The sequence below is a fragment of the Pipistrellus hanaki genome (genome assembly GCF_964339955.1).
Source record: "Pipistrellus hanaki genome assembly, chromosome: 10".
Lineage (NCBI taxonomy): Eukaryota > Metazoa > Chordata > Mammalia > Chiroptera > Vespertilionidae > Pipistrellus > Pipistrellus hanaki.
The window spans coordinates 722353-746909 of record NC_140512.1 but is presented as its reverse complement, the minus strand read 5'-3'; the positions used below and the strand labels follow the sequence as shown (position 1 = coordinate 746909).

At 50.2% G+C, this 24557-nt stretch overlaps 2 protein-coding genes across 3 annotated transcripts; both read left to right on the top strand.

Moving 5' to 3' along the window:
* Positions 1-213: 213 nt before the first annotated feature.
* SUN3 (Sad1 and UNC84 domain containing 3) lies at positions 214-9248 on the top strand (the record flags this gene model as incomplete). The annotated part of the gene is made up of 9 exons (XM_084897273.1): positions 214-373; positions 666-766; positions 1658-1698; positions 2519-2690; positions 3102-3186; positions 4259-4374; positions 5559-5726; positions 6947-7039; positions 9129-9248. The coding sequence occupies 9 exons, from the start codon at positions 214-216 to the stop codon at positions 9246-9248; spliced, it is 1056 nt and encodes a 351-aa protein (XP_084753399.1).
* Positions 9249-10432: 1184 nt separating this feature from the next.
* On the top strand, positions 10433-16702 carry HUS1 (HUS1 checkpoint clamp component). Of its 2 annotated transcripts, none has more exons than XM_084897712.1 (8): positions 10433-10589; positions 11250-11377; positions 11456-11632; positions 11840-11947; positions 12811-12885; positions 14421-14520; positions 15598-15717; positions 16452-16702. In XM_084897712.1, exons 1-8 carry the CDS (start codon positions 10538-10540, stop codon positions 16532-16534), a joined length of 843 nt encoding a protein of 280 aa, XP_084753838.1. In that variant the 5' UTR covers positions 10433-10537; the 3' UTR covers positions 16535-16702. The 2 variants fall into 2 exon arrangements, with proteins under 2 accessions (XP_084753838.1, XP_084753837.1); XM_084897711.1 differs by having other exon boundaries at positions 10440-10613.
* The last annotated feature ends 7855 nt before the right edge of the window (positions 16703-24557 follow it).

The window sequence follows — 24557 nt, the reverse complement described above, 5'->3', positions numbered from 1 at the left end:
TTTCATTCTCTCCCTCCCTCTCCCTCTCTCTCTGAAATTGATTATATATATAAATATATATATATACACACACACTTTTTTTTTAAAGAAGCTTAGTGAACCTTTGGTGGGTATGGTCCCGTGGGAATTTTCATCAAACTCAGTCCAAGTGGAGGGCTCTCGGCTGCCGTGGCCGTGGACACCGTCCTGGGGACGCGTTCTCTCGTTCCGAGGATGACGGGCCAGGATAACCCACAGGCAGCCCGGCAGCCTCCGCTGACGGAGGGTGCGGGCTCGGGCGCCGCTCCGGGCCTCCGTGTTTGTTCCTCCAGACTGCCTCAGCCATGGAAGATCGTCCTCAGCCTGGCGCTCGCCGTCACTGTCCTCCTCGTCGGTGAGTCCCCCAGCAGGACCCTCCGGGCCACTTCAGGGATGTCCGTGTGAGGCACCACAGCGGGATGACACCCCCCACCGGCCTGGTCCTCCCGCACACCCCCCCGTACCCGTGTTCCCGCACACACCACCGGCCTGGTCCTCCCGCACCCCCCCACCGGCCTGGTCCTCCCACACACACCCCCACCGGCCTGGTCCTCCCGCACACACCCCCACCGGCCTGGTCCTCCTGCACCCCCCCACCGGCCTGGTCCTCTCACACACCCCCCCACCGGCCTGGTCCTCCCGCACAGGGTTCCACAGCCACGTGTGGCCCAGAGGACACTCTTCCCAGAAGCCCTGGCGGCTCTACACCGTGATCACGGAGTACGGCTCCCGGCTCTCCAACTACCAGGTGAGGGTGCTGACCCCTGCTGTGCGCTCACTGAGGCCGCCTTGTCCTGGGCCAGTGTGGGTGCTTGGCCGCTGTGTGCACGCCCAGCTCCTGGACCAGCACTCCGGTCCGTGTCCCCGGCCGGTGCTCTCAGAAGGGTGGGTCCCTCCGCCGTCCCTCCGGAGTGCTGTGGGCACCCCCCCTCCCCCCCCCGCCAGGCTGATGCTGGCTGTTTCTATGGACGCTGCGTCCATGCGGGCAAAGGCACCTGTGTGGCTTTTTTCACTCAGTGGACGATGGGTTGTAAACACGCCCCCTCGTCTTTAGTATTATTTTGTAACAGCGTTTTATGGTGACTAATAGCTCAATAAACGATGTACTCAGCTCTGGCCAGTGTGCTCAATGGTTAGGGCTGTGGTCAGCAAACTGTGGTTCTAAAGCCACAGGTGGCTCTTTGGCTCCTTGATGTGGCTCTTCTACAAAATGCCACGGCCTGGTATTTGAAGAAGTGGCGTTAGAAGAAGTTTACATTTAAAAATTTGGCTCTCAAAAGAAATTTCAATCTCTGTACTGGTGGTATTTGGCTCTGCTGACCAATGAGTTTGCCGACCGCTCTAACCGTTAGCGTCTTGGCCTGCGCGCTGGTGGGTCATGGCTCAACCCCGTCAAGGCTGAGGTTCTGGGTCGCAGGTTCAGTCCCCGGCCCTGTTGGGGTGCATGCAGGGAGAACCAGTAGAGGTGTCTCTCGTGTCGATGTCTCTTCCCCCCCGCCCCCATCACTCCCTCCCTCCCACTGTCTCTAAAAATCAATGGGGAAATACCCTTGGGTGGGATTAGCCAGCCAGCCAGCCAGCAGCCACGGAGAGCCGGGCGTTGTGAGGGACGGGCAGGACCGGTGGGTTTCTCTCCCAGGCCCAGCGGCGGATGCCGACGGCGCAGCGGGAGCTCTTCAGGTGAGCGAGGCCCTCGGACACGCAGGCCACGTTTTCGTAAAATTACAAGATGCTCGTCATTCCTACTCCCATAGATAAGGAGGCCACAGTGGGAGGTGCTTTCAATGTCGCTTATGATTCAAACCGTGGGAAGGTAAGAAGCCCAGCGGGTGGGGGACGTGTGACAGCCGGGGCCAGGAAGCCGTGGGAATATCTGGAGGAGACAGTGACTGGGAGGCTCAGTGGGACACAACGTTATAGCGGTGCCTCTATTGCACAGAACAGAGCTTGCACACACGTGAAACGCAGCCGTGTTCATCTCTCCAAAGGGTTTGTGCTTTCCAAATTGCGAACATGGGTTGTTTTACAAATTGGAAAACAATAGGAGATTTGTGTTTACCTTTTCTCAACAAGAGAAGTACCTGTTGGTTTGACATGACTAGTAATTTCCAGACTGACTGTAGCAGAACCCCTTTGCTGAAGGAAAACCTGGGCTCCCCTCCGCCCCTCCCTGAGGCTGAGCGGAGGCCCCCAGCTGCTCTGTGCCACACTCCGTGCCCGTGCTCCGTCAGAGGCGTGGGTGTGGGCAGGTCGCCAGCCTCAGGCCAGGGCAACAGAGCTGGCTGAGCCCGCTCCCTGCTCTGAGCACCCAGGCCCTCGGTCCCCGGAAAGCCTCCCGGAGTCCTGGCTTGCACGGGTGCTGTGATGCAGCGTCCCCCTGGGCTCCCTCGCCCTCGGGTTTATCTTTCTGCTCTTTGCCCCGCCCCCAGCCCAGCACCCACTGGAAGTCCAGCTCCCTCTTCTCACATGGGCTCGGGGTGGGGGGTGTCTCCATTCACAGGAAGGAGAGCCAGACTTTGGAAAGCAACTTGCGTGAAATCCTGCTCTTAATGGAGCAAATCGACGTTCTGAAGGCGTTGCTCAGAGACACGCGGGCCGGGCTGCACAATCACAGCGGGAGCCCGGACGGCAACCCCACGGAGGCCCCGGGCCAGGCGGAGGTCATGGACAAGGTGCGCGGTCTCTGATGTGAGCAGTGACGCACCTGTGTCACTAACTCACCCCCCAAAGGGCTACAGGACGTTCCCGTCTTCATTAGCGAGCAGAGGCAGCGGTGAAGGGGGGCCTGGCAGGCCCCACAGACCGTGTCATCTTGCTGGGTGGTCGTGAGGCCCTGGCGGGGCCTGAGGGCCGCGGTGCCCTGTGACCTTGGGAGGGAAGGAGCACAGCGCCGCCGCCTGGGCCGCCGAGCCGCCGGCTGTGCCGTGAGGCTGTGCAGGGCCCGCCCGCCCCTGTGCGGCCGTCAGCACACGCAGCGCTGTTCTGCAGGCTCAGGGACCTGGGGCCACCGCTCAGTGCGGACAGTCACGACCTCAGCAGTCAGCAGGGACTGTTAGCAGAAAACGTTTTCTAAATTTGCACAGGAAATGTCGAACTTGGTGAATTATGTGCTTAAGAAGCTGAGAGAAGACCAAGTGCAGATGGCGGATTATGCCCTGAAGTCAGCCGGTGAGTGAGCAGGGAAAACCTTCCACCGTGTCTCTGTTCTCTCTCTCTCTCTCTCTCTCTCTCTCTCTCTCTCTCTCTCTCTCTCTCCCTTTTAAAAATATTTTGTTATTGGTTTCCAAGAGGAAAGGAGAGGGAGGGGGAGACGGAGAGAAACATCAATGAGGAGAGAGAATCATTGACCAGATGCCTCCTGCACGCCCCACACTGGGGATGGAGCCCACAACCCGGGCCTGTGCCCTGACGGGAAATCGAACCCTGACCTCCTGGTGCCTAGGTGGACACTCAACCCCTGAGCCACACCAGCAGGACTCTATTTCCTTATTAGGAAAACCTATGTCTATCTGGTCCTGTGGGAGGAAGAGAAGTGAACACATTCAGACAAGAAAGGGGGATGGGAATGGGTATTGATTGCTCCAAGTTGGTGCGAATCTCAGAGCAAAAGCCGAGTCGCTTGGTTAGCGAGGAAAAGGCGCAGAGACAGCTGTGTTCCCAGCGCCTCCGGCAGCGCGCAGGCTCATACCACGGGCGGTACAACCCTTCACACTTGTGCCCTGAAATCACCAGAAGACCCACTAGCAGTAGTCTGTACGGTTCAGTTGCATTCTCTGCACACACTCTTCAGATATTGGCCATAAAAGATGGGAAAAGAAAAATTAGAAACAGCACTCTTGGAGGAAGAGGGTAAAGGCGGAGGTGGGAGATGTCTGTGGTACCAGCAACAGTAAAACACATGTTTAAAAAGAAAAAAACCGTACTTTTCACAAGTTATTAAAAAAAGACACAGCACATAAAATACTCGGGCATAAAGCCCACCTGCCACGTGAGAGCTCACCGGCCACGGGAGCTGTTACACAGGGTCCGTGTGACTCTGGGTGACAGCCAGCCTCACAGCAGTGCCTCTGCAAAGCCGTGGCCTCGGAGGTCCGTGCTGGGTCACAGCAGCAGTTTTCAAAATGCTGTGAAACTACACCATACACGGCCCAGTCACCATTTCCCAGCGACGTTGTTAAAACCCACACAGGTGCTTTGAGTTTTTTAATGTTTTACTTTAAAAACTATTTGATCATTTTAGGCGCCTCCATCGTTGAAGCCGGGACCTCAGAAAGTTATAAAAGTGATAAAGCAAAACTGTACTGGCATGGGATCGGATTCTTAAATTATGAAATGCCTCCAGACAGCATCCTTCAGGTAAGAGCTAGACTACAAGTAACCTGTTCATATTTTAGAATTTTGTTCATATTTTTTCATTAAAGCATTAATGCCTGAAATGGGAACAACTGTGAACTTGTCACAGAACCTGAATCCACCTCCTGTGTGTTCATAGTCATCAGATTACATGAACTTGTTCCTATGATTGATTAATCACTAATGTATTTGATGATCCGTAAATTAGATCATTCTCACACGGACAGACACAGTCCACCTCTTTACGTGGCTTCCGTGGCTCCCTTTCCGTCACCACGTTCAGTGGCAGCACGTTTGTTACGGGTCTGTGCCCCTAGGTGCTGTGCTGGCCTATGAGCTTCCAGGCCCGCACATTCTCAGGGAGTCCAATAGTAACAGGAGGACTTTCAGATGGAATTCCCACGAACACTTCACTTCCGAAGGAGCTGGGAGCAATAGGAGACAGAGCTCTCTTACGAGAGCCTGCACACCTGAAGGCAGTCTTCAGCACATAAACACCTGCAGGGCAAGCCTGTGAGTCTCATCCCAGAAGAGCCGGGAGCTGGGAAATGGGACATCTTTTATTTCCTTTAACACCAGGACCAGACCATTCTTATTATCACCACCATAAACATCTCCATCACTACCACCACCACCACCACCACCACCCTCACCATCCTCGCCACCCCCACCACCATCACCATCATCATCACCACCACCACCACCACCACCATCCTCACCCTCACCACCGCCACCACCATCACCATCACCCTCACCACCCCCACCACCATCACCATCACCATCCTCACCCTCACCACCATCACATCACCAACCTCATCACCACCACCACCATCACTATCTCCTCTCATCACCTCTCATACCAACTAACTGCATTCTAGTAGCTTCTAGTCCAGTTCGAACACTGAAAGAAAAGATTCTCACATAACAAAGGGCTCTAACAGACAGAAGCATAACGTGAGTGGGGAAGACAGCCAACCCTGCAGGGGTCTAAAGTTCTCCGGTTGGACACGCACCCCACGCAGGGCCTTCAGAACGGCAGTCGCCAACCTTTGGGACCTCACCAATGGTCCGCAGGCTGCCTGTTCGCGACCGCTGCTTTAGGGTATCGGCGCAAGAGAGGCCCATGGCCAGTAGCGGTCGGCTGGCCAGTCCTGTGGGTGGATTTATGAGCTCTGTCTCTTTTCCAGCCGGATGTTCACCCCGGAAGGTGCTGGGCCTTCCCAGGTTCCCAGGGCCACGCCCTGATCAAGCTAGCAGGGAAGATCATCCCCACCGCCGTGACCATGGAGCACATCTCCGAGAAGGTGTCTCCCTCGGGGAGCATCTCCAGCGCCCCCAAGGAGTTTTCTGTCCACGTGAGAATCTTCCCGCATCTCCGTCCGGAGAGGGGGAGGGCAGAGGTGGGGGGCCAGGAAGCAGGAGTCGGGGTCTGAGCTGTGCGGCTGACCATCTGTGTCACTGTGACCAAGTCCCGTCTTCCCCACGCTCCACTTTGTCACCTACGCAGTGAGAGGATTGGGCCAGGTGGTCTCTGTCGCCTAATTTTACTCTCATCAGGCGTGTGTCATGAAAACATCGCCATTTCCACATGCTTATAACACAGCACCGTGTGTCCTTGTCCCACTTCTGCCCCCGATGTGTACTCTCTGGAAGCTAACACTTGCAACCGTTTTTGCTGAAAATGATTATTTAGGTTCTTGCCTTCATCTTTGCTTTTCCTAATTTCTTGACTTTTCAGGTTTGGTTGTTGCCTACTGAGGTTCTCTGGTGGAAAATGGTTAGCTCTCTTCCCTGGCTCCCCAGCCTCAATGTTTGTGTCTTTATTGATGAGACATAATTCACACCCACATCATTCATCCATTTAAAATGCCCTTCTCACACACAGACAAGTCAGTGGCTTTGGTATAAGCACAGATGTAGATAACCATCGCCATGATAAATTTGAACATAGTTTCGTCACTCCACGAAGAAACCCTGTACCTCGTAGCTGCCACCTCCCGCCACCCCCTCCCTCTATCCCCCAGCCCTGGGCAGCCACCAATCCACTGTGTCTCCATAGACTGGCCTTCTGGACACGTCATATAAATGGGATCACCTGTGTGGTCTCTGGTGAACGGCTTCTTTCACTTGGTATCATGTTTTCAAGGTTCATCTATGTCAGTGGTCGGCAAATTGTGGCTTGTGAGCCACATGTGGCTCTTTGGCCCCTTGAGTGTGGCTCTTCCACAAAATACCATGAGCGGGCGAGCACATACAGTGCAATTGAAACTTCGTGGCCCAGGTGCAGAAGTCGGTTTTCGGCTCTCAAAAGAAATTTCAATCGTCGTCCTATTGATATTTGGCTCTGTTGACTAATGAGTTTGCGGACCACTGACCTATATATAACATGCCAATATTTTGCTTTTGAAGTTGCATCTTACTTATCCGTTCATTTGATGTGGTTTCCACCTGTTTGGCTAGCTGCCCAGGCTGCTGGGCCCTGGAGAAGGGTTGCTACTTGGCCGCACAGCTGCCCTGTGTACGGGGATGGGGACTCCATGCCTTGCAGCCTCCGTGTCTGGCCCTCTCTCCGCAGGGCATCTCGGAAGAGTGTGAAGGAGAAGAGATCGCCCTGGGTCAATTTGTGTATAACAAAACCGGAACCACCGTACAGACATTTCAGCTGCAGGCAAGGAGCGCTGGGATTGGGCTGCACCTGGGAGGGGGCGGGGGGATTGCAGTATGCAAAGTGGTGCCAGCTGTGACCAAAGCGGGAGGTAAGCAGGTGCACCTGACGTGGTGCTCAGTTCTTGATGCTTAGCACATTGTAATGCAGAAGATAGGCAAATGCCAAACTGGGCTCTAAGCCTACTTCTCCTCATTGGCTACCACTTTAAATACACACACACACACACACACACACACACACACACGGGGCCCAGTGTACAAATCCGTGCACGTTGAAAGGAACTGTAGGCCGAGAGGCTGTGATGGGCACAGGGGTGGTCTCGGCCCCTCCTCCACGCCCCCCCAGCCCCTCCGGCCATGCCCCTGGTCCTTCTCTGCTGGCAGCCCCGTGCCCACCACCACCGCTCCCACCTGCAGATGGTGCGGAATGATGGGGCCAGCACCGGGCACTGGCGTGGGTGCTCCTGGCAGCAGGTGCGAGCACTGGGCAGGGCCGCAGGGCACGGGAGCAAAGAATTTTCGGTAACCACCAGAGGCTCGCTCTGATGACAGCGACCAGTGTTCCGCCTTGGTCAGGGGCCCCTGCTCACCTGCTCCACCATCCCATTGCAGCTGACACCCACCATGTTCCATGCTCTGCCACCTGCTGCTGATGCCCAGCATGTTCCACCCACGCCCTCTGGTGGTCAGCGCACGTCATAGTGCCCAGTTGGTCGGTTGTTTGGTTGTTCTGCTGTTTGGTCTATTTGCATATTAGGGTTTATGTGTATAAATGTATATCCACCTTCTTCACCCTTACCTTACTTTGTGTGGTTCTCTTGAAACTATTAGGTTAGATAATCACTGTCTCACCTTCTGTGTGATGTGTTAGAGGCAAAAAAGGAAGTCAGAGGGAGAGAGAATAAATACTTAATACCAGATAAGACAGGTAAACTTTCCTTCCTCACCCAATGGGGAAAATATCAGCTGTTATGCCTGGCCGGTAAGGCTCAATGACTGAGCGATGACCTCTGGACCAGGAGGTCACGGTCTGATTCCTGGTCAGGCACAGGCCCGGGTTGTGGGGTAGATCCCCAGTTTGAGGCGGGCAGGAGGCAGCCAATCCATGATTCTCTCTAATCATGGATGTTTCTCTCTCTCTTTCCTTCTCCCTTCCTCTCTGACATCAATAAAAACATATTTTTAAAAAGAAAGGAAAATACCAGCTGTTAACCTGAAGGTCTTTAAGGCATCCTATATAATAAAACCCTAACATGCAAATTGACTGAACAGTGGAAGGACCTGAGGAATGACTGATCGCTATGACGCCCACTGACCACCAGGGGGCAGATGCTCAACACAGGAGCTGCCCCTGGTGGACAGTGCGCTCCGGCAGGGGAGCACCACTCAGCAGTGGTGGTGGCCAGAGTCTCTCCTGCCTCCGCTGCAGGTGGGCAATAAGGAGCAAGAGGTCCCAGGATGCGAGAGCCCTGGACTGCAAGAGGGATGTCTGACTGCCAGCTTACACCCCGGGGACTGGGCCCAAGCCGGCAAGTAGACATCTCCTGAGGGGTCCCAGCCTGGGAGAGTGTGCAGGCTGGGCTGAGGCACCTCCCCCTGCCCACCCCCAGTACATGAATTTTGTGCATTGGGCCTCTAACATGAAATAAAAATCCCATTGCTTCTCATTAGGCACAGGGAATAATGAGATGGAGAGGGCATCTCCCACCATATAAAACAAGGGTTTCAGGACCCTGCTTGGCCAGTGGGGAGGAAGCAATGTTAGAAATGAATGCACCTGTGGAGTTTCATATTTGATTGAACGTCTGTGTGTCTCCCACCGTGGAGTGGCCAGCAGGCAGCACTGTGGGGTGTGGCAGTGGCTGTGGCGTGGGAGCTCATGGCTGTCCAGGCCACCTTGTCCTCTCCTCACTTGCGTTTGTCTTCTCAGGAGCTCTTCATTCACAGCGGCTCACTTCTCATCTGGTAGAGCCTGTGTGATTGCACTTCAGGCAGGAAGGAGTTCAATCCATTACAACTGGGTTCCTTAGGTCCCTTTGAGATGGATTTCTTGATAAGGCATTAATTTTCTTTTCTTCTTTTTTCCCCAGCATGTAGTGTCTGAGCCCTTATTATGTGTGAAACTTACAATCCTCAGCAACTGGGGACATACGAAGTACACGTGCTTATACAGATTCAGGGTCCACGGCAGCCCCGGGGGCCACAGCTAGAGGGTCTGCTGCCGACGGCCATGACCACGGGTCCAGAATACTCCTGTTCTTTCTTCCTTAGACTTACTGCACTCGTAGGAATCGAATAGTGGGTTCAAACTTGCCAGTAAAAAGTGAATGAATTTTACTAATAAAAACTGTCAAAGTGGTTTCAGTCTCCTTGTGATGGTTTAGTTTGTGAGGATGAATCATGTTGTTGGAACATTAACAAATAAATTTGTCTAGAAAAAGATGTATTATTCAATGTTTTTGTTTTTTGTTTTGTTTTTTGTTAATCCTCATCTGAGGATATTTTTCCATTGAATTTTATTTGATTTTTCCCCGCATAGAATTTTAGAGAGTGGAAGGGAGGGGGAGAGACAGAGAGAAACATCCATGAGAGAGAACCACATTGATTGGTTGCCTCACACATGCCCCAACCAGGGCTGGGGATGAGCCTGCAACCAAGGTACGTGCCCTAGACCAGAATCGAACCCTTCAGTCCACAGGCAAATATTCTCTTCCCCTAGTCAAACCGACTGGGGCTTGTTTTATTTTTTTAAAAGTCTACATCATTTCTATTATTTATGCTGTAAGAATTTTAACAAGATCCAGTGAAATTCATCATGAGACAAATTGCAGAATTATTATGTAACATCACTGTTCTTTAAAATTCTGTTTATCACCCTTAAAATTTTAAATTTAAAACCCTAATTCAGGGTGGCTACAGGGCTGAGTGGAATCTAAAGCTGTCCTGCAGCAGATGTGTGCATTTGAGCATTATATTTAATCCTTTACAAATGAAGCATTGGTTTTATTTTTAATGTTTTAATAAAAGAGTCAATAGGCCCAGCTGGTGTGGCTCAGTAGTTGAGTGTGAACCTATGAACCAGGAGGTCAGTTTGGTTCCCGGTCAGGGCACAGGCCCGGGTAGCAGGCTCCATCCCCGGTGTGGGGCGTGCAGGAGGCAGCTGATCCGTGATTCTCATCATGGATGTTTCTCTCACTTCCTCTCCGCCTCACTGAAGTCAATAAAAACATATTTAAAAAAGAAGTGGCAGTCGGTGTGAACGTTCTTTATCTCTTAGAAACACTTCTCACACGGAGGGTGGGGAGGGGGGCCCTGAGGATCCCGCGTTCTAAGGCCGGACCGGCCTGCCGCCCCACCTTGGGCGGAACCAAGGGGCGCGGGCGGCGTTTCCGGGGGACGCTGAGGAGGGACGCTGGGGGCCGGAAGCTGGGGGCCGGACCGCTGAGGGCGGGATTTCTGTCCGCCGCTGGCCGGCCTCCCAGACCGGTGCTGTCCCGCCATGAAGTTTCGCGCTAAGATTGCGGACGCCGCCTGTCTGAACCACTTCACGCGTGAGCGGGTCGCGGCCGCCCGGGGTGTGGAGGGAGCGAGGGGAGGGCGGGCCGACGGCGGAGGGGCGCGCGGAGGGCTTCCCCGGAGCCGAGAGGCCGGGGCTGAGGGGCTGAGGGGCTGAGGGACCGGGCGCTGAGGGGCTGAGGGGTCTGGCGCTGAGGGACTGAGGGGCTGAGGGGTCTGGCGCTGAGGGGCTGAGGGGCTGAGGGGTTGCGGGGGGGGGAGACTGAGGGGCTCAGGGCTGAGGGCCGCGGAGCTGAGGGGAACGAGGCTGAGGGGAACGAAGCCGAGGGGCGGGGCTGAGGGGCTCAGGGGTGAGGGGGGCCGGGCTGAGGGGCGGGGCTCAGGGGCTGAGGGGCTGAGAGGGCGGGGCTGAGGGGCTGAGGGGCGGGGCAGGGGCCGAGGGGCTGACGGAGAGGGGTGGGGCCGAGGGGCGGGCCTCGGGCAGTGGTGCCCCAGGTGGTTGGGGACCTGCCTGGGCCCCTGGCGCCCTAACAGCACAGGCGGTTTTCTGGAGGCCGAGCTGCTGCCCAGGGGGAGCGAGCGGAGGCTCCACGTGACCCGGGAGCCCGGTGTCCTCAGCCTGTTGCTGGGTGACCGGAGGCCGGCCTGGCCCCGTGGCCCCCGCGCTGGCCTTCAGTGACCCGTGCTCCCCGCAGGCGTCAGCTGCATGGTGGCCAAGCTCGCCCGCACCTGCACCCTGCGCATCCGCCCGCACACGCTCAACTTCATCCTGGCCGACTCCGCGGCCGGCGGCGGGGTCAGCATGTGGTGCGAGCTGCCCCAGGTGAGCGACTCGCCCTCCCCCTCTCCCGCCCAGAGGGCACCGGTGGCCCCCTGACCCCGCGTCCCGTGCCCACCCCAGGAGAACTTCTTCAGCGAGTTCCAGATGGAAGGGGTCTCCGAGGAGAACAATGAGATCTATGTAGAGCTCACGGCGGAGAACCTCTCTCGGGCCTTGAAAACCGCGCAGAATGCCAGGGCCTTGAAGGTCAAGCTGACCAATAAGCACTTCCCCTGCCTGACAGTCTCCATAGAGCTGGTGAGGAGGGTCCCCAGCCCCGATGGCAGTGGCTGCCGCAGGGCCTCTGGGGTTGCAGCCCGAGGGAGGGCCAGCCGGGCATGTGTGCCCCTCATGACCTTGAGCACACACGGCGTGTGGGAAGGGTTTCTGGGAAGAACTCAGAACGCCCCGTTGACCTGTGTGTTAGCTTCCTTGTCGCCCTTCATTCTGGTTGTTCCTTGGCAGGTGTCTGTGTCGAGCAGCAGTCGCATGGTGACCCACGACATCCCCGTAAAGGTTATTCCCAGGAAACTGTGGAAGAATTTACAGGAACCGACCGTCCCAGACTCTGATGTGAGTGATGCCCCAGTCATTTGAATTCCCTGATTTAGCTATGGGCTTGCAGTCCGTTTTATTCGAAAGTGATACTCATTTTTTCCAGGAAGAATGGAACATGTGCCTTTGGTTGTTGCCATGCTAAAACAGCATGGCATGTGGCCGAGATGCCAAATGCTGCTGGTGGAGAGGGAATGTCCGCCCAGTGACAGCATGTACAACTAGACTGCACTGAGCAAGCCCCTTGCGTTTCTGTCAGGAGTGGTGGCCTCAGGCACCAGTTTGGGTTTCACAGAGGGGGTGTTTCCATGTCACATAAGGAGTGATGTCTGGGCTGGGAGGCTCCTTCAGCTCCTCTGATGCTGACGGAGTCCCAGGGCAGGGAAATAGGTGATGTCCCAGGGTCCTTTGCCTCCTGCTCACAACTTACTGAAGGAGCGATGATAGAAATGGAATTATACTAGAGGGTGCCCACCCTCCTGGGAAGCAACCGGTGCACCAGGCACGGTGGAAACCATCTGACGCTGGTGCAGGCACTCCCTCCTGGCTCTCTTGGGTGGAAAGGCCTGAGTCTTGGGCACCCCTCTGAGGACCGCCATGTCCCTGGGGCATGAAGGCCTCTAGCTGCAGGCGCAGTCCTGGAACCAGAAGTGCCACAGTGACCTGGTTGCTGAGGTAACCAGAGGCTGGAATGAGTTAGTGAAACTCTGATTATTTTTATTTTCATATTTTAAAAAGAATTTCATTCAGACAGTTAAGAAACCTAGGATTCTGGAGCTTTTAAGCTTACACGCATTCCAAACCTAGGTAGTGAGCGGGCACCTGCCAGCACTTGGCTCTACTGACATTCTCATGTTCTGATTTTCTCATTGGGCTTGTAGGTTAGTATTTATCTGCCGGTCTTGAAGACGATGAAGAGCGTTGTGGAAAAAATGAAAAATATCAGCAATCAACTTGTAAGTCACAACTTCTCTAGATAAGAGTTCTGAAGTGTTTGCCTGGGCTGCATGCCTGCCTGCCTGACACTCAGCACACGGGGCCCCCTCATCGCCATGGCTGAGAGGTCCAGCTTCCCGGGTGCCTGGGAGACCTGCCCGAGTGCTCTCCGGGGGCTCCTGGGGGAGTGTTCACATCTGCCCTCGGGCTATGTTTATACTTCAAGTCAGCATGTTCAGCCGCTCTGGAGAGAACATGGCACGTCTGCAAAGGTCTGTGTGTTTATGAGGTGCTGGTTTTGGCAGTGAGTGAGTGCCCCGTGAGTCCAGGCCACAGTGTTCACTCTCATTCATGCCAAGTAGGTGGCACGTTGCTGTTCTGATGGTCTTTGTGGTCCACTGCTGCAGGAACATGGCACCGCAGGGCAGCGGGGCATTGTGGGGAGGAGCCTCAGTGTCAGCTGGTTCTCCTGCATTCTTCCTCCACTCCACCAGAGCACCTGTCACATATCCCTGAAGCTTTAAAACCACTGTCCGCCTAATGAAGCATAAGCTTTTGACCTTCATCCTCTGCCAGTCCTCGTCTTTGTCACATGGCCACACCCTCCCTGCAGGACCAGCTCTTTCCCGGGTCTGTCTCCTCATATCGCCCTGGAAAGCACTTAGCTCCCAGACCTTTCCCCGTTGCCAGGAGTCCTTCAGACCCTCCTCTGAGCCGCTCGGTGCTACCGATAAGTTCCCTGTTGGTGTCTCGACCCTGCTGACCTGCTGGCTCCTGGGAAAGGGAAACCCAGCGTCTCAGTGTCCAGCCAGCTGTGGGACTCACTCAGTGGGCTGTCCACAAGCTGGCCAGGTCCTGGAGTGAAAGTTGGCTTTTAGAGGTCTTTGGAATTGCAGAGGTTTTCTGAAGCCTAGGAAATGCTATGGGCCATTTCATCTACAGTTGTGTCCACTTAAGGGTAATTTTCTCTCATGGCTTAGTCTCAGCTGGCTTCGGGCAAAGCAGTGAGAGCCTGGTGTCATGTGCTCCCATGCCTGCCTACTGTCCGGCTGTTGTCAGGCTGCAGGCTTCCTTTGGGGACTCAGGAGAGGTTCCGAGCCTGAGAGAGGCAGGGCGACCAGAGAGAGGCAAGGCAGCCGTCTCAGGACCAATGAGTCTCCGTGTGCAGGGCTGAGCCAGCAGAGGCCCGGACAGAGGCCCAGAGCACTCTGAGCCGCCCCTGTGGGGCCTCTGAGCCCACTGCCTCGTTCCCTCCTCTCATAATCCAGGGTACCATCCCCCTACAGTGTGACTTCTGTGAGGGAGCCAGCCTCCCTGGCCTGTCACCTGTCCGTGCCGAGTTCTCCGCTCTGAGGGCTGCTCCCTACGGGGTTTTCCGAGTCCCTGATCCTCTGGCCTGTCCTCTCTGTTGCCAATGTCCCGTGCTGTCTGAAGGTGCTGGGTTTGTAGGCTCCCTCGTCACCTGGTATGGAAGCTGATGTTTGTGGTGGATTTTTACTTTATCTTTTTGCTTTCCTTTTCTTTTTTAAGACTTTGTGAAATACTCCACTTGCAGATTATTGAAGCAAACCTCAATGGAGACTTGAACTTGAAAATAGAATCGGAACTAGTGTCTGTTACAACTCATTTTAAAGATCTTGGGAATCCGCCATCAGGTAGGTTTTCTGGTAGTTTGTGTTTTGCTTCTGAAAAATTGTTTCACACCTTACGAGGCCTCTGAATAAATGGGAAGAGTTTAAATTCCGGTGCCTGTTTTATGCTTGGGGAGACAGGTGACAGGTTGGTATACGTGCTGCTGTGATGGGCGGTGCGTGGAGAGACGGGCGCCCTGGGCATGCGTGTGCCTGGCTGGAGGGTGGGCTCAGGATCTGGAAACCTGGAGCCATCCCAGCTCTGAAATCCCTGTTTCTGCTGCTAAAGATTGCAAGTTCCCACCTGGAGCAGTTAGAAAGGTAGGTGGCATTTCTCCTTTTCTCCTACTTTGGTCTCTCTGACACTTACAGACATAGATTAGCAAATGCAGACTTTTCTCAGGCGAGGTGATAGGGCCCACGGAATCAATACAGTGAGTGTGGACAACAGCTGATGCATGGATTGGAGCCTGTGCTGCATTACTGTGTGGGTGGGGCAGGGGAGGGAGAGAAGCCAAGGACCTGGGGATGCGTTTGCTAGTGACCTAAAGCCCTTCAGTCTCGCATGTGTCCCAAACAGGCCACTCTCAGAATGGGCATGTGTCACCCCAGGGTTGCTATGCACATTCTAGCGTTGCTGTGGGGCTGGGCCTTAACAGTGAAAGGGTGCTGTGGGGAGAGGGAGGCCCATGTGGTCAACGCTTTGGTAATGCTGAGGGAGAGGACTTACTCTGGTCTGACTCATTTTGTTCGTTTTAGTAAACAAGAAAGAGGGTTTTCTTACCGTGGTGCTTTTCCACTCTGGAAGGAGGCCTTGACTAACCCACATAAGCATATGAAGCATTGACTGTTCATGTGCACTGAGGGATGTCGTCTCCCTTGACCTAAAGGGAGTTTAGGTCATGTTTCAAGTCCTGGGACTGAAGATTTCCTGGAAATTGACATAGTAGTATTTCAGAGTCAGGATTTAATAAATTCTTGCTTAACAAAGGTTCCTATTTCCATCTTGCACGATTTGTACAGTATGTAACATAAGGGAATGCAGCTCATTTATTTAAGCAAACAGTCTTCTTTTACATCTAGATGTTCCTGTCATTTTAGCCTCTGGAAACGAGTCTGAGGACCGCAGCCCCGAGCAGATGGCGGAGGTGCAGGTGGACATCAGGAAGTTCCTGCAGTTTCTTGCTGGACAACAAGTGAACCCCACCAGGGGCATCTGCAGTGAGTGTGCATGCAATGGTTTGCACGTTTCCTGTGCTTGAGTCACCTGTGGCCTCTCAGCTGGTGTGTGGTCTCGTAAATGCAGGGCAGCTTGGTCAGAAGGCCTCTGATTTTCCAGGGCCGGGGATGATTGGGGTGCCCCGGGTTCAGAGGTGACAGAGGTGGGTCTGTGCTGTCTCACCGGGCGTTAGCATGGTCTCTGCGCCCAGAGAGGGGCTGTGGAAGAATGTAATCTGACCTGACACCTTGCCTGACATAGGCGGAGCCCTGACACCATCTGGCTTGATTTTGGTTTCCCTCACCATGCCTCTGTTTCTTCCTGTATCTCAACCTGACGCCTGTGTCCTCTCAACCCCTCCGGTGGCTCTGCTTGGCCCATTCTCAGCAGCGTGCGCATTCCCTGTGCCTGAGGAAGGGCTGCCTTGTCTCCTTGCTGTGGATAACACAGCCCCTGAAAGGACACGTACCTTGCTGGGAAGTGCTTCTGTCTCCCACATGTTGTGGTCCTGGGTCCTGGCTGCTGGGTTCTGTTGCTGTCATCACTCCTCTGGGGCGCTCCATCTGCCTGTGCCTTGGCATGTTTGCCCTTCGCCGGGCAGTGCGTGCCCTTGCCTTCGTAGACCATCCCTGTGGGGCTGGCGTTCCTGGAGCAGATTTCTCCTTCAGTGGGTCCAGGATTCAGGGAGCAGCCCTGTGCATGGAGGCTCCATAGTGACGGTGTCTTCTGTCCCCAGATGTTGTGAGTCACAAGATGGTGCACTTTGACCTGCTCCATGAGGATGTGTCCCTGCAGTACTTCATCCCAGCCATGTCCTAGCACTGCCAGCTGCACGGAGCCCCGAGGCCATCCATGACTGGAGAGGCATGGGCGATGTGCTCATCATTGGTCCCTGTCCTCACAGCAGCACAAATTCTGTACATTTCCCTTATTTTTTCCTTTATGATAGTGTAACTAGAAATTAAATTAATGAAATAGTTGAATAAACATGTTACTTCATATTATTATAACTGGGCAATCAATGGGTCTTCACTACCTGTCACTGCTTGAGCCAATTAAGCAGAGACAGGGTTGAATCATATGTGAGCATTTATTCCAGTACTGCTGACAGTATGGGAGAGCAGCAGGCCATCCACAAAACATCTGCTCTACCCCCGCCATAAGCCAGCTGCTTATATTGGGAGAAGGATGAAGATTACATGGGGAAGTAGGCAAAAGGGTATGACACATTGGGCAGTTTGCAGGTAATGCAGGCGGGAGGCATGCAGAGGGCTCCGATTTCTGCAACAGGGCTGCTCATCTTTCCATGATACAGGCAGCTCTGGGGTGGGGAGGATGGACCGCCTTTCCGGGGGAGCTCCCAAGTGCCATGAACCAGGTGACCTGTGGGATCTTAACACGACCAGCCTGGTTCAGGATTCTACTTCAGAGTCCGTGTTCTGGAGAAGGCCGCACACAAAATGAAGAGAGGCTAGAAAAGAGTTAATTTGGGAAAATGGGGGGCCAGGTGGGAGTCCACCTCTAGGGAGAAGACTACCCAGTGCTCTGGCCTTTTGCCATCCCTTTTATTGAGGTTCTGAGATAAAGACATTCTTTAGGCAGGAAATTTCAACAACAGAAAATCAAGAATTTACATATGATTAACAAAGTTGCTTCAGCCCTAGCCGGTTTGGCTCAGTGAATAGAGCCTCGGCCTGCGGACTGAAAGGCCCTGGGTTCGATTCCAGTCAAGGGTATATGCTTGGATTGCAGGCTTAATCCCCAGTAGGGGTTATGCAGGAGGCAGCTAAGCAATGATTCTATTATTGATGTTTCTCTTCCTCTCCCTTCCTCTATACCAATAAAAATAAATATTAAAAAAATAAAAAATAACAAAGTTGTTTCAACTACCACTTATCTCAACTAAACAATGAGTTGATAGCTCTGACCATTCAGGCCATTAAGGTTGGCCAGCTCTTTTTACATTTTACTACTAGTGACAATGTTCAGTTTCCAGCATCTCCCCCCAATTTCTTCCTTTAAAAGAATCTTTCATTTACAGACCAGAAATAAACATATAAGAACAAAAAATGTTTCAGTCCCAATTTCAATGTCCAAAAGTTCTGAGTCCAAGTTTTTTTTATTTTATTGATTTTTTACAGAGAGGAAGGGAGAGAGATAGAGGGCTAGAAACATCGATGAGAGAGAAACATCGACCAGCTGCCTCCTGCACACCCCCCACTGGGGATGTGCCTGCAACCAATGTACATTCCCTTGACCGGAATCGAACCTGGGACCTTTCAGTCCGCAGACCGACGCTCTACCATTGAGCCAAACCGGTTTCGGCTGAGTCCCAAGTTTTAATGTCCAAAAGTTATCAGTCCAAGTTTCAATGTCCATCAGTTCCTCATGTGTACATGTCAGCAATGATATCTGGATGGTGGACAAACGGTGGCGATGCAGGTCCGACCGTCTCTGGATTGGTCCTGGGCACAGCTGCTGACTGCTAGCATGGCAAGGCGTCGTCAGCGTCTTGCATGTCTGGACTGTTTCTCCTCTTGTCTTCATGGGTGGAGCATTCCTATTAATTCCTCTCTGTTGCAAGAATCCACATGGTCTTGGAGTTGTTTTCTGAAAATATACAAACATATTCTCGACCAAAAGTTAATAAAGGAATCTTTTCTATAAATTCTACTTGGGATCCCTTTAATTTTTTGCCCAAACAATTTCCCTTTGACTTATTTTGATACCATGTGTGTTTTTCATGGCTGTCTTGCTGTTAGCATTACAAATGAAAATTAGTTTTCAAAAGAAAAACAATTTTCTAGATGTACTTTATTTACAGGACATTTTTTCCTTACATGGTATTTTTCCACTATCCCCCCCTTTTTTTTTAATTGAATTATTAGGAGGCTTTTGGAAAATGCAGTTTTGATAGCTTTTAAATTTTAATTTTTTGCACAAAAATATGACTGCTTTAGGTTTATTGCATGTTAAGCAATTTTACCATGAAATGAACTGCCAATAGAAATTTTGGTTAATACCGTATTTTCCGGCGTATAAGATGACCCCCTAATTTTACAGTTAAAACATAGGTTTAGGCCTATATTCTCTGTATAAGACTACCCTCCCCACTTCCGAGGCAACACCAGTTCTTAATAGACCGCTGTGTTCTAGTAAAAAGCCTGCTCAGATTGGCCAGAGTCAGAGAGGCGGTCTATTAAAAAAAGAACTGGTGTTGCCTCGGAAGTGGGGGGTAGTCTTATACAGTGAATATAGGCCTAAACCTATGTTTTAACTGTAAAATTAGGGGGTTTCTTATACGCCGGGAAATATGGTACTTTAGGAACAGCCTTTTGTACAATTAAATTTTCTTGAATATTCACTTAATTCATTTAGCCAATTTAAATTAATCTGAAAACTTGACTGTCAAATTTAATACTTCAACAACAATCTTAGTTTACCCTGTAAATATTAATGGAAAGGATTATTTGCATTCTTGAGAAAGTCCTGAGCATTCCTGGATTTAGGCTGGATTTAGATATAGGGCAGCTGCCATCACCCACTTCTCTGTTGCTTGGGTCTCAATCTGAGCTGGGCCAAGTCTCTGTATGTTGCCTGGGTCCTGATTTGAGCTGGGCATGGGAAGCACGAAGCAGCCATGGGACAGGAGACCTCCCTCAGAAGAGGCGAGTGTTTAAGCCCCTCAGTGTTGGGGGGGGGGGGGTGAGGATCTGTGCCCCTCCTTTGTTGATCCCCAAGTTCTTTCCTGATGGCCCCCTCTGCGACTATGCCTGTCTTAGGTTGTTCCTTCCCTGAGGAATCTTACCCGACTTTGGCTACCAGCCATCCTCTGGGGCCAAGCAGGGTGATGTGAGGTTCAGTTCTGTCTCCTTGGTAGCCTATGCCCCTGGCCTCCATGCCCAGCACCTGCCTTGGGATCCCCTCACCTGCTGGCTAGGCCCGGCATTGATATCTTGGGGAACACAGGTTTCTTCTCCAGGGAGGGCCCAGCTCACGCCATTGTGCGAGAGACAGATCCATGGTACCATCCACCATAAGGCTTCAACCTTAGCATAAACTGAAAATTCAGGCAACAGCTGTGAGTAATTGGATTGTGAGAAGAGGCAAAAAGGTCAAGAAGGGCCAATATAGGATGCTCAAGTGCCTTCCCAGGGGGCCTTCCACACAGTGGAAGGGATTAACTCCTTTCATGTCCTTTTAAATTGCTGCCAAACATCCAAAAAATTAGACTTTTAAGTTTGTTTGGAATAATTGTACAATATGCTGCTGTAAAATATCAAAAATTATAATGACATTGTAGAATAATATCATGTAAGGATATTCTTTGCTCTAAGCCAGTGTTTCCCAAACTTCTCTCATGGTGAGAATCACCTGGTGGAGTTGTTAAAATACAGATTCCTGAATCCCAACTAAGAAGTGCTAAACTAGAATTTTTGGGAACATATAGGTAAAATTGTCACCAGGTGATTCTCACCATGAGAGAAGTTTGGGAAACACTGCAATTTCAAACTGGCTGTCCATTTTCTTTTTGTATAGACAAGGTCTTAGTTACATTTCCTGCACTTCTAGGAGCAAGTAGTGAACCTACTTTGGTGCAAGCCAGAAACTCTCTTTCATTTTACACACAAAGGAGCAGTTGTTTAATTGTGTCATACAAGGGAAGCTGGGTGGCAACATCTGTGTAATACTTCCTTGCCCCACCCGTTTTCCTCCTGGATGACGAAGGTGTTTGGTATTATAGTTGACTGACTACATTAGGCGAGGGATCAGCGTAAGGGCTTTTACCCATGAAGGGTCAGGAACTTCCACATTTGTCCCAGGTAATATTACCATACAGATGATTACTGCTAGCATGGCAAGAAAGACATTCTCAGGCACCTGTACCGTCTCCTTTTTACCATGCCCCAGATCAGGGGTCTTCAAACTACGGCCCGCGGGCAACATGCGGCCCGCAGAGGAGTCTGATCTGGCCCGCCAGGTTTTTTGGGCAGTGAGCGCAGCCGAGGTGTTACAGTAGGAATTAGTAGTTCATATAGTCCGGCCCTCCAGCTCTCTGAGGGACCGTGATCTGGCCCCCACTTTAAAAAGTTTGAGGACCCCTGCCCCAGATGGTCTCTGGGTTGTTTGCTGTCTGGCTCCTCCTCCTCCTGCTCATCTTGAGTGGACTGCTTGGTGTCGCTGCCCTCTGTAGTTGTGGTAGTTGATTGTCTGCAGCTGCATGGTGTGGCTCCAGGTGCAAGGTCCTCATTAGTCTGGCTAGTTTCTCTCTTGGATCCCTGTTGCAGTTTAATATTTCTAGCAGGAATCCACACGGGTTTGGAAAAATTCTCTGGGAATATACAAGCATACCCTCTGCCAAAGGTTAATAATGGATCAGGTCCTTTCCATAAACCAGATTCGGGATCTTTCCATTTAACTAGACCATTTTCTTCTGCTTTATTCTGACGCCAATGTAGTTCCATAGGCGTCCTTCCTTCATCATCACAAGTGAAAAAGTTTAAAGTAATTAAGGCTTGGTGCAGCCTACCCGCAGGCGATTTCTCCATCATCCCCCTTTTTTGTTTTTCAAGTTGGGATTTTAGCCGCTGTTGCAGTCGTTCAATAATGGCCTGTCCTTGGGAATTATATGGTATTCCTGTAATATGCTGAATTTCCCACCTTTTACAAAATTCCTGGAATTGACAGCTTGTGTAAGCAGGCCCATTACCAGTTTTAATAATTTTTGGAACTCCCATGACAGCAAAAGCAGCTAGGCAGTGATTAATAACTTGTTTTGCCATTTCTCCTGTAGATGCAGTAACCCATAAGACTTTTGAAAAGGTATCTACAGAGACATGTAATGCCCCAAGGCGTCCAAAGGAATTATAATGTGTTACATCCATTTGCTAGATATGATCTCTTACCAAACCTCTGGGGTTGACTCCTATGTTAGGCCATTGAGGTAGATGTAACATGCAAGTTGGACATTCCTTAATAATCTGTTTTGCCAGTGGTCTGGTCGAGTGATTGAGAATTGTTTAGACAACATTTTGGCAGGCTGATATAAAAGCTGATGAAATTCTAAGGCTTCTTTTAATAAAGCAACCAGTTGATCAGCCTGTGCATTTCCTTTTGTTAAAGGACCAGGTAAAACACTATGAGCCCTGATGTGAGTGATGTAAAAAGGATATTGTCTCTGTTGTACAATCTGCTGAACTTGTTTGAATAGTAAAAATAAACTTTGATCACTAAGCCATTTCACCTGGGCAGTTTCAATTCTATTCACTAAGTTTGCAGCATTAAAAGGAATCAGAGACGATATTAAGAGGCCCTTGGAAATTCTGCAATGCAGCCTTAATAGCTTCTAGTTCAATTATTTGTACAGAAGTATGACTGTATTACTTGGTCTGATGAATTTATTGTATGAGAGGCAGCTTTCCCATTTGATGACCCATTAGTAAAAAGAGTTAAAGCTCCAGGAATAGGTTCCTGCCTAGTATGTTTTTTTGTATAATGATGGAGGTATTACATAAAAATTGTAGTGATTTATCTTTTAATAGGTAACAGCTAAGTTCTCCTGAATATCCACTTAACCCAATTTGCCAATTTATATCAGTCTGAAGTAACATTTCTAATTGCTTCCCAGTGAGGGGGAAGTAGATACACTGGGCTCTTCCCCTCTAAGCTGCTTACAACGTTTCCTAATTTAAAATAATAATTGGGCCAATAGTTCTACATATGTAACTGCAGTTTTAGAGGACTGATGTCCTAGGTGGACCCATTCAATAATGACAGGAGAATTTTTATTTTGAAAGATGACTCCAGTGGGACTATTTGCAGTAGGGTTAATTTGTCCCAATAAAGGTAATTCGGGATGTACTTGTGCTACTTGGGCTGAGGAAATTGCCTGCTCAACCCTTAGCAACTCATTCCTAGCTTCATCTTTTAAAGTTCGGGAGAGAAGAGAGATTAGAGTCGCCTCTAAGTAAACTAAATAAATTTGTCATTTCTCCTGTAGAGATCTTCAGATAAGGTCTTAACCAGTTAATGTCCTCTAATAATTTCTGAAAGTCATTTAAAGTCTTAAGACAATCTTTTCTTATCTCCACCTTCTGAGGCCTAATGCTTTGGTTTTCAATTATGGTTCCCAAATATTGGAAAGGCGTTTCTTTCTGTACCTTCTCTGGAGCAATTCTTAAGCCCCATTTAGGGAGTTCCTCTTCTAATTGGGAAAACATGGCCAAAGTCTGCTCTTCCAGTGGGCTTGCTAAGAGCAAGTCATCCATGTAATGAATAATGTAACATTGGGAGTATTTGTCCCATGCAGGCTGAACAGCATGAGCCACATATTTTTGACACAAAGTAGGGCTATTGGCCATTCCTTGAGGTAAAACCTTCCATTGATATATTTCATAGGCTCTATATTATTATAGATGGCACTGAAAATGCAAATCTAAGATCTATTACTATGAGAGACCAATTCAAAGGGATTTGTGAAGACGCTGGGAGTCCAGGTGGTAAAGCTCCCATGGTATGCATAGTAGCATTAACTGCTCTAAGAGCATGTAACAATCACCATTTCCTGTCGCCTTTTTAAGGATTGTAAATATTGGCATATTCCAAAGACTATTGAAAGGTTCTATGTGGCCAGCCTCTATTTGTTCTTGTATTAATTCATGAATAAGATTAATTTCTCCTTGGTTAATGGCCACTGATCCACCCACAGGTCTATCATCTTTCCATTGTATAGGATCAGCATGAGGGTAAGGAGACTGAGCAGTGACCGATCCTAAAAAGGTTGATATCCTATTTAGTTATTAACTTCTTTCCTTTGCCAGTAACAATAAATGACTGTAAACCTTCTAAAATATTTAAAGTATATTAATTTTTATAAGGCTTTCCATGCAATTTCAAGCACATTAGATCTGTTTTAAAATATTTTCTTTAAGAAGAGAGAATAAATTTCTTGTATTACTCCAGGCCCTTGGAGCTTTCCAAGAATCATCTGTTAAAGCTTTGAAATTTTAACATGGAAAAAACCAAACAAATATCTATATCCATATATGATTTAAATATTATAGTACCTTTTATTATTATCTTAAGGTATCAATTAGATTTAGACTAGTTTTTGCATAGAAAATTTTGAGTTGAGATCACAGAATTAACTCTCTTTATTAATTAGACCAGTAATAAGCAACTTACTTTGAATTCCTAATTATTAGAGAAACACATTTTAACTATATAATTTCTCCCCATTTAATTTGCACTTTGAACTTTTAAAGCTGGTAAGTCAAATATATTTTTCATGTCCTAGATTTAATATATGTATTTTATTGATTTTTTACAGAGAGGAAGGGAGAGGGATAGAGAGCTAGAAACATCAATGAGAGAGAAACATTGACCAGCTGCCTCCTGCACCCCCCACTGGAGATGTACATGCCCTCAACCGGAATCGAACTTGGGACCTTTAAGTCCGCAGACTGAGCCAAACCGGTTTTGGCAATGCATGTCCTAGATAAATAACACTTAACATTTCTAAGAAAAATACAAGACATAATCAATTAAGAGCTTCAATTCTGCCCTCTAGATTTTTTGAGGCAAATTTAAACTTTACTTTTTTATTTATATAATTAAGCAAACTTCAAAAAAAAAAAAAAAAAAAAAGTGCCACAGGAGTTTGGAGGAAGTTTGTAGCCATTCAAATGCAAATTACCAAATTCCTTAGCTTACTGGGAGAGTGGTCTTCCTTATTGGATCGCCACTTGTCTCTCCCTTCCCCCACATCCTGCTTACTTGGGGGAAATTTTAGCAACAGATCTGGCCACACATTTTTTCATGCTTAATAGAGAAAGACAGATCT

What these genes read in the sequence shown, in the direction of transcription:
- HUS1 (XM_084897711.1), top strand. Translation starts at nt 10,538, where the DNA reads ATGAAGTTTCGCGCTAAGATTGCGGACGCCGCCTGTCTGAACCACTTC. An exon ending in AAAATATCAGCAATCAACTT is followed by an intron (nt 12,886 to 14,420) that starts GTAAGTCACAAC and finishes CTCCACTTGCAG; the next exon opens with ATTATTGAAGCAAACCTCAA. An exon ending in TCTTGGGAATCCGCCATCAG is followed by an intron (nt 14,521 to 15,597) that starts GTAGGTTTTCTG and finishes CTGTCATTTTAG; the next exon opens with CCTCTGGAAACGAGTCTGAG.